The 15,410-nt window shown below is 38.5% G+C and overlaps 1 protein-coding gene across 4 annotated transcripts in view; it reads left to right on the top strand.

Annotated features, from left to right (window-relative positions):
- HOOK3 (hook microtubule tethering protein 3) overlaps positions 1-14,815 on the top strand; it is a 95,991-nt gene extending 81,176 nt beyond the window's left edge. For 3 of the 4 annotated variants that reach the window (XM_071581404.1, XM_071581402.1, XM_071581405.1), the window contains 5 exons: positions 199-299; positions 2,282-2,386; positions 2,469-2,540; positions 3,963-4,099; positions 11,948-14,815. In XM_071581404.1, coding sequence (XP_071437505.1) covers positions 199-299; positions 2,282-2,386; positions 2,469-2,540; positions 3,963-4,099; positions 11,948-11,963 — 431 coding nt within the window. In that variant the 3' untranslated portion in view covers positions 11,964-14,815. Of the gene's footprint in view, positions 1-198; positions 300-2,281; positions 2,387-2,468; positions 2,541-3,962; positions 4,204-11,947 lie in introns of those variants that run through there. The other variant, XM_071581403.1, reaches the window with a different exon arrangement.
- Positions 14,816-15,410: the final 595 nt, after the last annotated feature.

Below are 15,410 nucleotides of genomic sequence, written 5' to 3'. Positions count from 1 at the left end.
GATTACGTAGGAGTATACATTTTTACACATTCGTGTTTCTGAACTGTTTGGTAATTAAACTGCTACATCAGGTTCCTTATGTCAACTTTTCTCAACTGAAATATATTTTAGTTGTGTCTTAAATGTCTGTTGTAAAACATGAAAATATACGTAATATAATGATGTTATTTTCCAACATCTCCATCTCCTGACATAAAGCACTTAAAATTGAAGAATTACAAGAAGCTTTACGGAAAAAGGAGGAGGAAATGAAGCAAATGGAAGAACGATACAAAAAGTATTTGGAAAAGGCCAAAAGTGTGAGTAGATGTGTTCCATGCTAATGATCCCTCTCTGACAGATTGGATTGCATGTCCACTCTGGGGGAATAACAATAAAAAAATTCTGTATACACACTAAAGTCAAAGAGGAGGAAGGTCCAGTGGGTTCTTTGTATCTTCTTATTGTTGCAGTATGTAATGTGGATTAATTCTGCAGAAGATTTTACCCCATTTTTGTACTCTTATTGATGCTTTTTCCTAGGAAAGTGATCTCTTTAACACCTTTTGACAGCTGTTACATTTTGCTGGTGATCATCAGCACTCTCTTTGCCTGTATTGTTTAATCAAGAAGGTGACTATTGTTTAAGTATGATATTAAGGATGTGGGTAGAGTACCAGCTTTGAAATTACCATACTGTAGTCTTAATCATAGTCCCATTCCTTCTCTTGCTATATTGTGATATTTTATTTGAGTTTCTGAAAAGTGTATCAGTGTCTTTGTTTATCTGATCACGGTAGTATCACAATCTTTGCAATGGATATATCTCATGGCATTGGAATCTGTGAGTAGGTTCCTAATTAGGGAAATTTGTTTCATGTCTTCCTTTACTTCTGTATAGTTTCCTTAATCACTACTTGTGAAATGTTTCAATCTTCAGGAAGTCTAAACAATTTTTTTTTCACTTGCAATGTTTTGTAATCTATTTTTCAACTTTCATTTTGGGTTTTATTTGTGTTTGGTGTTCTGGGTTTTTTTCATTTCTTCTTGTTATTTGGGGGGTTCGGTGGGTTTTTTTTGTGAAGGTCAGTAGAGTCGTTATTGTCATCCACTATGCAAAGTGTATCCAGGTCTAACATGTATTTTCTTAGAAAAATAGCATGCTTTTTCAGAATCACAGAATCATTGAGGTTGGGAAAGACCTCCAAGATCATAGAGTCCAATCTTTGGTCACCTCTTTGTCAACTAGACCATAGGATTAAGTGCCATGTCCAGTTTTTAACTGAACACTTCACGGATGGGTGACTCCACCACCTCTCTGGACAGTCTGTTCCAATGTTTAACAGTCCTTTCCATGAAGAAATTCCTTCTGATGTCCAACCTGAACTTCTCCTGGCGTGGCTTGAGGCCATTTACCCTGGCCCTGTTTCTAGCTGCCTGGGAGAAGAGACCAACCTCCTTCCAGGGAGTTGTAGAGAGTAATAAAGTCTCCTCTGAGCCTCCTTCTCTCCAGGCTAAACAACTTCAGCTGCCTCAGCTGCTCCTAATAGGACTTAAGTGAGCACCATACAGTAAAAACGTCTCGCTAAAATTTAGAGCACTGTTCTATTTCAGTATCTGGACACTGTTCTGAAATGGATAGAAAGACAAAAGATGAGAAGTCTCTTTCTGTATAGCCAGAGGTTGTAAAAAAATGGCTTTAAACTTTTTATGAAAGGCTTAGGAATTCAGACATTTTGCTGGATTTGTTCTTGGTTCAGCTCTGTTTGTTGGTACTCATGAATGCCACATATAAATGTAACCAGGTGTCGCTTCATCTTATTAGTAACAAAATGATCATGCATGTGCCACAAGGGTGCTTCTGGGCTTAACAGACCTATCTAGAATGACAACACTTGTTACCCCAGACAAGTGAGTTATGGCAACTGTCCGTAAGAACCAAAGCAGTCTTTCCTCAAGTGGGAGAAATAGGTAGGAAAACCTTAGCTCTAAAGAGAGAAGCCTTATAGAAGGTGTTTCTATCACTGTGGCCCCGAGAGAGTGCAGCCTGAGTTAGGAACTGCATATGCGAGTCTGGGGTGCTGAACCTTTTAGGGATCAGTTTTTCTTATTTGTGGTTTTGTTTCATGCTCATGTAAAAGAGGGCCCTAGTCTGATGTTCCAATGTGTCATGGTTGGTGAGAGAAGTAGGCATGTTTCAAGTCACTTTTTTAATTTCTTAGCATGACTTAAAAGTTCCTTAATCCTTAACAAGATTGCTTTTTCGGGATTTAATGAAAGAAAAACTGATTTTTTCTTACAGGTTATCCGCACATTAGATCCTAAACAGAACCAGGGTGCTGCTCCTGAGATTCAGGCATTGAAAAATCAGTTGCAGGAGCGGGACAGAATGTTTCATTCCCTGGAGGTTCGTGGTAGATGATCAATGTTTTTTATTTAGAGACTGGTACTTCTTGGTTTTAAATGTTTACTTTTTTGATGTTTTGTAGAAAGAATATGAGAAAACAAAAAGTCAAAGAGAAATGGAGGAGAAATACATTGTTAGTGCCTGGTACAATATGGTAAGACTCTCCCAAACTATTTATTGTTTCTGGCTTGTTTATAATGGTGTTCATTCATTGACAGTAAATTTTGTTTTAAAAGCATTTTCCAACACACAAACTCAGAAGCAAATACTTTTTAGTAATTTTAAGCTATTACTATATAAGGGTATGTTCCTATGATAATCTTGGGGTAAATGGAAAAGAACGTATTTGTAATTTCTAAGTTTTAAAATGAGAAATGGCTCAGATCACTGTTCTGTAATCCCAGCCCTTCAGTTATACAAAATTACAATGCTCAGATTTACTTTCTTCTTTGATTCTCCATTTCCCAGTCTTACAGTTGTTTCTAATGAAGGGACACAGTCAAAGAAATTCAGCTTGCTTACTGCAGCAAGTGCTCTGAGAAATGATCCCTTTAACTTCAGAGCAAGTTTAGCCCCATACAAAGGGTGAGGACAGCAGCGAAACCCTCATTTAAATTATTTGAAGAATAAGTTTGAGTAGAAGAGGTGACTTGTGCAGCCATACAGCTTTTGCTGGGCCTGTGTGCGCTGGGAGAGTTGTCACCTTCATCAATGTGTTCAGGACTTCCCTTTGGCAGATATTTTGCCCTGAAACTGCTCTTCATGTAGAAGATTCCTTGATCTGTGTAACTTTCACATTTCATTCTGCTCCATCATAGAATTCAAATTCCTCCTCTCAGTATTCCTTTGCAAGAGTTACCTTTGTGCTGTGCTACATCCTGTCCTTGTTATGTCCATGAATAGCAAACCTAAACTTAAGCAGAGTGCTTGTATTGTTTACATATTGAAGGCATTTTCAAGTGACAAGTGTCCTTGACCAATTTGATAATCATAGTCCCACTGACAAGTTGAAGACCATCCTGAGCTAAGAGCTGCAGTTCAGTGACCTCCCATGAACAGTAAGATGATCACTGATACCTTTGACTGTTGTTCTTTAATTTAGCCTCTGCTTTTACACACAACTGTGCAACCCATCACACCTTTCCTTGATTCCATTTATGCCTGATGGAAACATGTCTCTCAAGATGTGCTCCTGACACAGGAGCTGATATTTTCACAGAGGATGACAATACTTAAACTGTTTTCAGAAGAAAAGTACTTTTCTGTCTCAACATGCTGAAAGAAGCTGGGGATAAAGGGGAGCCCTTTTGGAAAGAGTTGCTGAGTTTCCATGAGTTTATGTGGAGAAGCATATATTGGTATCTTGCTCTGTACAATGATTGGGGCAGCGAGGGGGAAACTCCACACAAAGTATTAGGGAGAGTATCTTACCTTTATCCTTGAAAATATGGTGCTTTTTGTATGAAATTCAAAATAACAAAGCGTTGGTGAAGAAGGAGATAATAAACAAAATACAAATGAGTAAAGTTGTTCAGTGTTACGTGTTGGTATTCACTGAGTTTCTCTTTGTCCATAGGGGATGACTCTGCATAAAAAAGCAGCAGAAGACAGACTGGCTAGTACAGGCTCAGGACAGTCCTTCCTGGCTAGACAGAGGCAAGCCACAACCACAAGGAGATCTTACCCTGGTCACGTCCAGCCAACAACAGCAAGGTAGAGAAGCCTTGCCCCTAGAAAGAAAACTGCCCTGTGATCCAGGCCACTTCTGTTGCAAGTGACAACATTCAAGGAAAATAAACCAGCATCCTTTCTCTTTCTCCCTTGTTACTGCTATTATTTTACAGTTCAGGAAAGGGTTTTATTATGGTTTCTCATTATTCTGTAATGCCCTTTGCTTATATTTTTTGAAGTCCATCTCTCTCTCTCTCTCTCGGCTTTTTTTTATGTGCCAAAATTTTGAAAACATCTAGAGGAGTGCTGTATAATAACAGTCTTATTTGTGTGAAGCCTGGTCTCTTACCAAAAGCCTCATGTGGACCATGTAACAATGTAAAGTTCTTGTCACAGTTGGTACTTTTGTGCCATAGGGGTTGTTACACTTTATAAGACTGTTCTTGTTCAAAGGGATTTAGGTTTTTTATTTCATGTGCTAACCTGTTGCTTCAGAAAAATGCTGAATCTCATTACAGAAATGCAAAATTAGAATATAATATTACTGAATATTATTCCTGCTAATATAATTCCTGCTAAAAAACTTACCAATGCAAAAAAGAAGGGTTTTTTGTAATCTCCTACATGCAAAGTTTGCTCTTATTCTTGGTTTGATAGGGAAGCAGGATGACTTTATTCAGGTATTTCTTTATCAACTGGTGTTACCTCTTTTGCTTGTAGAGATGAGTATTTTCAAATGGTTTGTTCCATTGTTCTCTGTTAGGTGTATGCTTAAATGCATATTCTAAAAAGGTGGAGAAATATTTAGAATGCTCTTACATGCTATTGCATTATCCATTTAAAAAGGGCATTTGCTTTAGATTTGATAATTAAGGATGAACAATGCGTAGTGGATCAAGGCCCCGATTAATATTTTTAATGTATTCCAGCTGCCATCCCCTACTAAAAGACTTGCTCTTAATAATACTGAGGCAGGGTATAATTGTATCAGTTGCCTTACTAGTGGTACTAGTGCCTTCAGGTGAGTTGGTTGCTGACTTCGTTGGAAACTGGCTGTGATTTGTTGTACTGCCTTTCTGGTGTGTAGCTGCTTAATTGTTGTAGTACCTCCGTGTTGATCAATGGGGTGGATGAAGTCTCCTCCTATTTAGGTTCTGTTCCTACAAAGCTGTGCTTTTTCCCTGACTACTTCCCCATAATTTTTGTTGAAGAATTGATGGACACAGAGAAACCTGAGTATTGATTGAAAGTTTTGTATCCATACATCTTGTTGTGATTTAGTTTTAAACACTTTTCATTTAGAGACTTTTGGACCCTGATGCACATGGAGTCGGTTTATAAATTTATTCTTTTACCTTATTTTAGTGCTGTTCCAAGTGAAGACATTTTTTCATAAATCCCTTTAGAGAAAAGACATGCTAGCATTTATTAATCACCTGAATGTCTTTGTTAATTCACAATTTGGGTAGAATGAGCAAAGGATAATTAAAACAACCACACCTAAATGAAACAGTAATAAACAAGTGAATGGCATTTTTAGGTACTACTGTTTTATCTTCAAGTACATCATCTGTTTTAATCTAGGCTAAGAAATGTATTCAGTTTGGGTATGAAAATAATTTTCATTTCTAGTTACCCCCTGCCTAGAAAACAGATGCTGTTAATTGCATATAGCTTTGTCTTTTACTCCTCACGTTTGTTAAAAAATGATTTTCTGAAAGTTGTCTTTACTTATTCAGCATATGACAGGTTCTGGGCTGTGCTTGTAAAGGTTAGATAAGACATTACAAGTTTCTTGTGTGCAGAAAGGTAACAATGTGAAGGAAGTTGAGGACAATTTCTGTAGCTCAGTGAGGTGATACTCATTTTGCTGTCTCTCACAGAGAAACAGAATGCTGTGTATTATCTAGCAAGATGATGACAGTTTGTGTGGGACATCCTTCACTGATTTGTATGATCTAGTAATCTGAAGGACTCTTGGCCTCATGCTGTGTGTCAACAGGAGAAAGTAAGATGCTTCCTCCAAGGGAATTTGATGTTTTTGTTCTTTCTCACCCAGAGGAAGAATCTAAGAATACCTAAATCTCCAATTTGATTTTAATCTGGCTTTTTCTGTTACTAAACTGCCAAAGGCTATTTGTGAAAGGAGGGAATGGGACCTTAATGGGAAGATTTATCTCTTAATTTTGTCTAATAATTTAATTTCCTATTGCTGTTAATCAGATGTAGGTCTAAAATAACTAGAACACGATCTACAGACAAGAATACAACTAATTGCTTTTATTTTGTTAACAGTTGTTTCACCATTTTGCCTCCAAAGTTTTGGTGACAGTCTAATACCCCGGACAGTTAGAAGATGAACAAATGCTGGTTAGAAGCCTTGTCTTTCACTTTTACTTTCCAGTCTCTCATGGCTTCTTCTGCTCCTTGGTGGTTGTTGGCTTTTCTCTTCTGCTTGGTGATTGTCTTCCCTTTTCCCTTAAGATAAGACACTGAAGTGCTTCCTGTACATCCCTCCAAGAATATATAGCATCATTAAGTAGCATCAAAGATCAAAACAAGACTAATATGCTCATAGTAATTGTTAGGCAAGTGAACAATCATATTGTCTTTTGAGAATTTACAGACTTGCAGAAATTCTGGTATTTCCCCAAATTTGTGTTGAATATAAAAACCTAAAAATATACTGCAATCTTACAGAAATATACTTAGTTGCTGTCCAGTTCCAGTAAGTAATTTGTTCTGTCTTCTAATAGTAATTATCAGGAATTTAATTCCTTGTTCTTCAGCATTTTACTTCTGTTATTTGCTGCATATATCCATTGTTAGTCTTTGAGTGTTGATGAATGCAAGTGGTGAACATCTTTAACCTTCACTTTTACAAGAACAGCTTCTTTATTCAATGGGTCCAGCTTCATTTTTTTCCTTGCTTGTTATGTAACTTTGGAAGTAGTGTGGTATTGAGAAAAAGGAGTAGCTCAGAGTGTGACTCCAGGGAATAAACATATATATAGGTGAGCTGCCCATGAATGTTCTCTATTCGTCTTATCTTCAGTAATAAAAGAATATAAGCAATAAACCCAACCTGTAAAACAGAGTTCTCTCAGTATCTTTGGTAGTTAAAGAAGTTTTTAGGAATACTTTTTTCCTGAGGCAATAAAGACCGTTTGCATCAAAATTGTACTGGTAGTTACTAAACCAGTGTTGTGTCGTGTCCTGATGCACTACAGAAAAAAGCCCTACAATTGAGCTTGAAGAGAAAAGGTTCTCCAGAGGGCAGTGATAAAACAGCTCCTGAATTCGTTGGAGTAGTTTTCTGAGCACTGTGCTGAGGATCTACCCAGAATACTCTTTCTCAAAGTTTTGATTAATGCCAATAAGAGTTAGCAGATAAATGGACAACTATTTTCATTGTTCAGCACTGAAGCTTCGTTTTTGCCCATAAAGGATGTTTGTGTGGTCCAGTTTGCACACTTCTGTGGAAAGTTAAGTTGTTAACCTATCTGATCAGACATTACAGAAAAAGTAATCAAGTTCCTTTTCTTGATAGGAACACATAGTCACTTGGATCATAACATGTATTTTCTAAGTGCTGTGAAAACTGAAATAATCTAATTTAAAGGTTGTGTGTTCCACCCACAGTACAAAGGACAACAAATGTTTGGAGCACACAGCCTTACATACTCCAAAATGAAGTAAATGCTTAATGGCTACAAGATGCCTTTCATTCTCTCTTTGGAAATAAGCAAATGGTAATCTTGTCCTGTTCCAGTCTCACTTCACTTAGCAGTAATGTTTCTTCAAGTTTTCTGTGATTTTCTGTTCTGTAAGGAGCACTGGCAACTTATTATTCATTGTGTATGAAAAAATTAACAATGAATATTCCTCTTACTGCTTTATGATGATTAAGGGGTATGTGCAAGCTGTCAAGAAAATGTAAAAGGATTTGGCAGTTTTAAAGTCCTTGGTATTTTGGCAGGTCCAGCTTTTGCCTCAGTCCTCTAGTATGTAAGACTATACACTTAACATAAGTGTAATCATCCTTTCCTGGATGATTTTTAGTGAATCTAATTGTCCTGATGTGTTAACATTTTTTGTATATTTGGTGTTAGGAAAACATTTTGATGTCACCACTGGATTTTCTTCTTGTTAGTGATTTGGAGGAAGACTATCTTTAATGTGGCTAACTTTTCTTTTTATTATGAAGTAAAGCGGTATCTGAATTTTACTTACTGTATTGAGATTTTTTTTTTATTCTTGACCTACATTTTGACTTTTTGCAAGGATTGATGAGGGAGATACTTTTGCACTCAAAGTCAGCTATGCAGTACTGACTTCTTATGGGTTTTTGCACAAGTGTTTTAGGTAGAATGTCAGCTCTGTGTTTTGCATTAATATTGTATTGATAATCTTCAATATCTCCAAACCAATTTTAGCAAATTTTGCAGGCATTTTCCTCTACTGGTGTTGCATAAATAAATAGCTAAAAAAGTTTACTGTATCAGAATGTACTTTTAAGTTGTGATTCTTTTTGGAGCAGCTGTCAGGTTCTAGGTAGGATCCCAGCCATGCCTCCAGTTTGTCACTTTTAAGGAGTCAACAAAATATCTTGGCATGAATGGTTGCATTGCTTTGCTCCTGTGATCTTTCTTCCCTCCGGAAGACCAGAAAAGCAGCAGAAACTTGTCAGTGACCCTGCAGGCTATAACTACAAAAAAGGTGTGATTTCTTCAGTTTGAAAATGGAGGAGAGAGATGCAAGCAACTGTTCAGTACAAAAATCAGAAGAGTGGTACACATCTTTAACTGTTTTGCATTTTGGTGTTAATTTTAAAACAAATGAAAAAGAACCTTGCTTTTTGAGCTAGGCTTTTCTCTCTCTTTTTAAAAATAAATTTAATTGTTATTGATTATGTATTAGAGGCTTTACGTATATCAATAGGGCAGAAACTGTCATTGCCAGCCACAGCAACCTCAGATTTCTTGCATCTGATACAGTGAGACCCTGGAAATTCTGATTTTGCTGCGAGCTCCTTGTACCATTTGGAGATGTTGAGGTCTTAGGTAGCTTTATCCTGTTTTTCCTTGACTTTGTATTTGTGGATTTATTAAAATATTCGGACATTAGGTTCGTTTTTAAAATGTATCAGCTCATTGAATTAGGTAATGAATAAATGTTGGCTCTAGAAGACTTGACAAATCACACAGTCCCATGGGGCAGCAGTGTAGCCAAGACAGCTGGGAACTCAAACTAACAATTTAAGTTGAAGTCCACTTGTGTTGGTTGCTGGGGGATGGTGTTGCAATCAGCTTCACAGTGGCCCAGATTGTAACCTGCACCCTTGGGCCTTGCCAACATAGTAAAGGACTATCTTACAGTGTATCTCTGTTAGTTGGATCTGGTGGCAAACCAGGAATTTCCTCTGCTGCTGTTTGCTGTGCATGTAAAGTTGTTTGGCAAATTAAATATCCTTCAGGCCCCTGGGCACTGTGTGTCAGTTACAGACTGGAAGCAAATTCCATTTGTCAGATAAAATTTCTTGCCACTGTCCTGCTGCTTTGGATCTCAGAGACTGATCCCTACAACATGAAAAATACTGTTCGTAGAGAGAATTCCAGGACAGCTGAGAAGCCTTTCCTTCCATGTGGTGACTTTATTCATTGCTTCTCAGTGGAGAGTCCTTTGCTATTGGACGAAGTTAGAATAGCACACTTCAGAAGGAGGGTCATTGTTGTTTTAGTCATTACCAAAGCAGTAGTTTGTCAGCAGCACTTTGAGGAGCTGTTAGCCTACTGTAGCACAAACCAGAAACACTGCAGAAGCAAGTGTTTCCACAGGAATAGAATAGTTTATTCAGCACATAGAACTTGAATCCCCAATGATCATACCTAACTTAAAGACCAGTTGTTCTGTTAGCCTGCTCACGTTGTTAGCGTGGTCATGGAAGTGAGCTGAAATTTAACAGAAAATACCAAATGGTGTAATATTTATGGGGTTGTAAAACAGTTGTAATGAGACCATCAGATTTTTTTATTTGGATTTGAGTATAATATCAATTATGTAATTTAAAATTTTGTAAAGCAGAGATTATTGTTCTCAGTCACCAAAGGTTAGTAAGCCAGAGAGTAAACTTATTTCCTAGAGGCATCAGTGGTTTTGAGAGAGATTTTAAAGCCTTTATTTAGCAGTATCAGTAAAGTCCTGAAATAGTTATAAGCATTACATTATAAGGCCACGCTTTTTAAAATTAATGGTCTGCTTTGTATTCTCTGTCACTTCTCATAAATTGTCTCTTTCTGAAGATGCTGCAGGTGCAGTAACAGGTTATGCCCAGTGAATTTACCCTCGCATCTTACATCTCTGTTGCCTTCTGAAGTGTTGCTGCTTCCACAGGTAGCTTTAAAATAGAGAGAAAGAAATTGACAGCCAACTCTTTTTAGAACAAGATCAGAATTTCTAGTCAGGAAAGGGCACTGACAGATGATTTTTTTACATCCTTGGAAGATAATACAGTGTTCTGAGTTTACAAGACTCAAAGAGAAACCTACAGTGTCACTTCTGTTTATGTGCAACAGGACACTTGAAGTGCTACTAAATAGTAAGTCTGAACTAAATAATAGACAAGTGAGACTAAAGGAGTAGATTATATTCATTTATGCACAATAGAATAGGTACATGCTTAGGTAGCTTGAACTATTGTTTATAGAATAACTACAGTGATCTTCATATTATTGATACTGAACTCTAACTTTATGCACCCAAGCAATGCCAAGCAAGCTTAACAGACAATGATTGCGCAAAATACACCCTCAAGATCTGCTTTGAATGTGTGAAATTTTTTGTTCCATTTGATACATGGCTCTATGTTTCTGTTTGTTTTTCAACTATAATTAGTGTTCTGTGTGGATGAATGAGAAGGAAAAAAAGAGGGATTCACAAGCTGCAGGACTTGCAGATTTGTCCTAAATTTTGTTTCTTCTCTATTTAACCTGGATTTTCCTGTTACAAGATGCATTCTTAGAATCATTTTTGACCAGTGCAATACTAGGGAGAAGGAGTTGGGTGGGGAAGCAGGCTCTGATTTCAGTCTGGTGAAGCCAATTTACTCTTTGCAATGTGAAACCACGAGTGCATATTTAGTGCTGTGCCAATGCTGTGCAGCAACATCCGGTCCTGGGGAAGCTGAAAGCACCAAAGCTGTGTCAGTACAGCACTCCACTCCAGTTGCATTGGTCAAGAAAGGGGGTGCATTGGTAAGATGGAGAAATATGTCTACCTTTCCAATTCTCCTCCTGACTTAGATTCACTTCTGCATCATTGTGATGTGCTCTTTCGACTGCTCAGTGGCTCCCACTCAGCTTACTTTAACAGGAATACATATAATTTTCTTACAATTCAAACCTGTATTTGCCTGCAATGAATCAAACTTGGCCAGTGCAGTACATGGTGATGGTGAGTTGGAGCCTCATGCACCGGATGAGCTTTGATGAAAGATAAATTCTTAAAATCTTCAGTAGTGCTCAAAGCTTGAAGGGTTAATGCCTGAGACTTTCTCATATCTGTGTAAACTTAGTTTCCATGGCTGTATTAGTTGAGAATGGTGCCCTGAAGGACTTTACTCAGAAGTTTTGAATTTGTCTGAATTACAGCTAAATCTAGGTATTGCTCAAGGCTGTTCTGTTGCTTTTTCCAGTTACTGGCCTGTAACCTTCCTGTTACTTTGAAGAGTTCATCTGGCAAAAATGTTTTCCCCATGAATTTGCACAACTCTTTAAGAAGAGATGGCCCTACCAAACTGCTCTGAAAAAATGCCTGTTCTGTTCTCTGTTGTTTTTTTCAACAGTAATATTATCTGCATTTTAACTTTCTTCTTTATTCTTTTATTTGCAGTGATGTGGTTGCATGACCTGCAGCATTATTATAACAGGGACTGTTCACTGCATGACTTGCTTTTCTGTCCAGACTGCATAACCAAAACTTAACCAGTTCTACACTTAAGACTCATGGCCATCTGATTTCAAAGGGGGATCTACTTGCAGAGAAGCTTACCACCCTGGGGAGTGGCTTTCCCATTTCCCACTTCCATTTACTCTTTCTCCTCACAAAAAATTCTCCTATGAGGCTAGAAGGGAGGAAATCCAGTATTCACCACTCAACCGGAGGCGTTCTGCAAACTGACAGAGCACTGTCAGCTCTCCATCTTATTTCCGCCTGTCCACTTTATTTAATTCTGATTAACAGTATTAACACACAGACTTCCTGCAACATTTACATCTACTGAACTATAAAAATCTAGTCTTAATGAGTTCCTAAAATGGCCTTTTGGTTACTGCTAAAATTTCAAAGCACCTGCACCCTTAAAGGATCCACTTTGAATCTTTAAATAAATAAAGTGAAGGAGGTGTTTTACCAGGAGAAGTGACTAATGAATTGCTGCTTGGCGATCCCATCTTCCTTAGAAAACCAAGCAAGTTTCATCTGATAATCTCCGAGCCAGTCAAACTACCAGGTGGTATTTTGTTCACAGGCATTGCCTGCTTCCTTAATATGTATATACACAGTAGTTTGTGGCTGTTGTATTTTTCTCTCTACATTGACCTGTATTATTGGGTTATTTCAGAAACTTTTTTTTCCAATCCGTGGACAATTGTTAAAACAATCTGAGGAAAGAACATGAATGGAGATAAGTAAGAAAGTCATCTACACTTTTGTATTATGCAGACTGTCCTTGCCAGTGTATAATTTGGGTCATTTATCTTTCACCTCTACTGCTTTTTTCCTTTCTTTTTAATTTCTCCTATCAGTCTTAGCTACTTAATTTCCAATTGCACTAGCTTGGCTTTTCTTTGTATTATGAAGTTTAGCTCTATGATTTGCCATATGTAGACAGTGTAACTCAAAATGCTTTGTACTGCCTATATTAATTTAAAAAGCTGCTTATTTAATATTCTTTATATCTGCACATTTGTACTACTGTATCTTTGTTTTGTATTGGACATCCAGTACTGGCAAGATTCAGAAGATGAGGGAGTGCTGTAGTGTTGTAAGTTAAGAGGTTTGTTGTATAGGAGTTAGCACATAACGAACAGGGAAAGGGGCTTTGAAGCTGTAGAATTTGCTGGGAAATCTGAAAAGAGTCTGAATACTAAGAACTTGAAGTGTTTTGATTTAAGTCCAGTTCTAGAGAAACCTCATTCTTGCTCACCTGGATCTTAATCATGCAGCAACATAAGCACATTGCCTTCAGGAATGGTTTTGCGTATTTAGGCAGTGGCAGAACCACCAGCCCTGCTTTCCAGGCTGAAGAAGTGTTGTGTCCACTTAGCTGTGCAGCCCCTTCTGGTCACAAACTCAGTGCCTGCCTTGTCTCTGGCCTGTCAAACAGGGCTCTGGACAGAGCCGCACCTTGTGCGCCGAGACACTTGCCAGTGTTCAGTCCTCAGGGATCCCGATCCCATAGCGCCAGTGGCCTTGTGCAGGTGATGCGGAGAAAGCACAGACTGTGTGCCCCACCAGAGGGGCTGTGGGTGGTGCTGCCTGGCAAAGGGAAGAACAGAGAGGAATGGGCTGCAAGCAGACCAGGCAGGACAGTGAGGGGTAAGCATTAAGATCCCATTGAGGACTGTGTGGTGTTTTCCCTTGTGGATACCCTCCCCTACAGGTGAGCCTGTGGCTAACAGGTGCTCTGGCTGACAGCAATCTGTCAGGACTTCAGATGGGGATATGTCTTTCCTGGTCCACCAGGGCCAGGGACAGTGAAGTCTGACGTGACCTGCAGCCAGGATCTGGTGTTTGGTGATAACAAGTCAGCTACTTCTGCAGCAGAGGCAACAGCATTTCATCAGACTAACTCCAGCAGAGAGCTGATGGATTTGTGTCTTTCCAGGTCCTAGCCATTGATCCCTTGTTATGTGTCAGGGCAAGTGTTATTAGTAAAACTTCTTTTAGTTGAGTGTTAAAAGCATGGTATATTTTTCATTTGCAAGTGCTGCTCCAGCTGGGACCACACCCTGCCCCAACCAGGCTGGGTGCAGGATCCCTAAAATCAGGCTCTGTGCCGGGCGGGAGGGGATGCTTTTTATTGTGCACCCGCCTGCATATGAGTCCCCACATGAAGCTGAGCAGTACCTCGTTTCTCCAAGTGGTCTGTGCAGATTAGAGACTAAATATCAGTCATTCTTGAGCCTTGATGACATTTGTATGTAAGTGTGTTTAGCTTGACAAAAGTTGTTTGAGTTTACTAATGCAACAGAGAGATGTCAGGTGGAGCCACAGTAACTTTCAGCAAGGGGCTGGCTACTTTAATTAGATTAGTCTGGCATCTCTGTCATGAAGTGGTTGTGAGCTCTCAACTCAGAGGTGATCTCCAGCATGTCTCTGATATACTAACTTCATTTGTGCTGCATAGAAAACTCTTACCTTCTTAATAGCAGCTTGTTTGACAGTCCTGAATTAAATGTTGACCAATTATCAAAGTAACTGTTTGTGAAGTTGCCAGTGATATATTTTCTGTAAAAAAAATGGATTCTTAGAGTGTCAAAACATTAATTCTCATTTCAGTTCATTGACAAATTGTGAAACTACCAGATTGTCATGGTAGCAGTATTAATATACATAACTGTATATAGACAAAAAAATACTCAGTAATGATAATTGGAATCAAAAGGTTTAATATTTTTTCCCAGTCAAATACACTAATGCTTCAAAGGTGATAGTGTACAGTTGTTAAACAAGTTGTAAATAAATGCTTATATAAAATATAAATGCTTGTTTTTCCTTTATTTGGTACTTGGTTCTAAACTGAGACTAGTTTGTAATTTGTGTTAAAAGTTACTGGTTTGAATGTGAAGGGCTGTTTTGATATGTGAAATGATGCCAGTCGATGATTTAACAGGGACCCAGTGGAGTGGGAATAACATGGATAAAACAAACCTTGCCTTAAATGCACTTAGAAACAATTACTACAGAACATTTGGGGAAAAAATAATAGACTTTTATGGTTTTTACAAAGCATACCTATACCTGAGCATCTTTGGTATTAGCTGGTCTGTGTGATTCTTACATCTACAACTGGCATCACAGAAATGCGTTTCCTGGGGCTCTGCAAAGGATGGTGAGTGACAGGTGAGCAGCAGTATATCAGAAATAACAAACCTCCTGACTTTTGCTGGGAAGCAGCCCATCTGCCTGCCGAGGGGCGTGGCATAGTTTGCTTCTCAAAGGGCCAAGGCTCAATGGCCAAAGTAAGATGATCTTCCCTTGCCGATGGAAGCTTCACAACAGAGGTAGCTAAAGGTGGAGGGGAAAAAGACGCTGCTTGTTTGGACAGAAACAGCTGTCCTTCCTTCCTGCA

The sequence above is a fragment of the Pithys albifrons genome, chromosome Z, assembly GCF_047495875.1.
Source record: "Pithys albifrons albifrons isolate INPA30051 chromosome Z, PitAlb_v1, whole genome shotgun sequence".
Classification (NCBI taxonomy): domain Eukaryota; kingdom Metazoa; phylum Chordata; class Aves; order Passeriformes; family Thamnophilidae; genus Pithys; species Pithys albifrons.
Note: the sequence above shows the minus strand (reverse complement) of the source record. Positions and strands in the feature narration are given on the sequence as shown.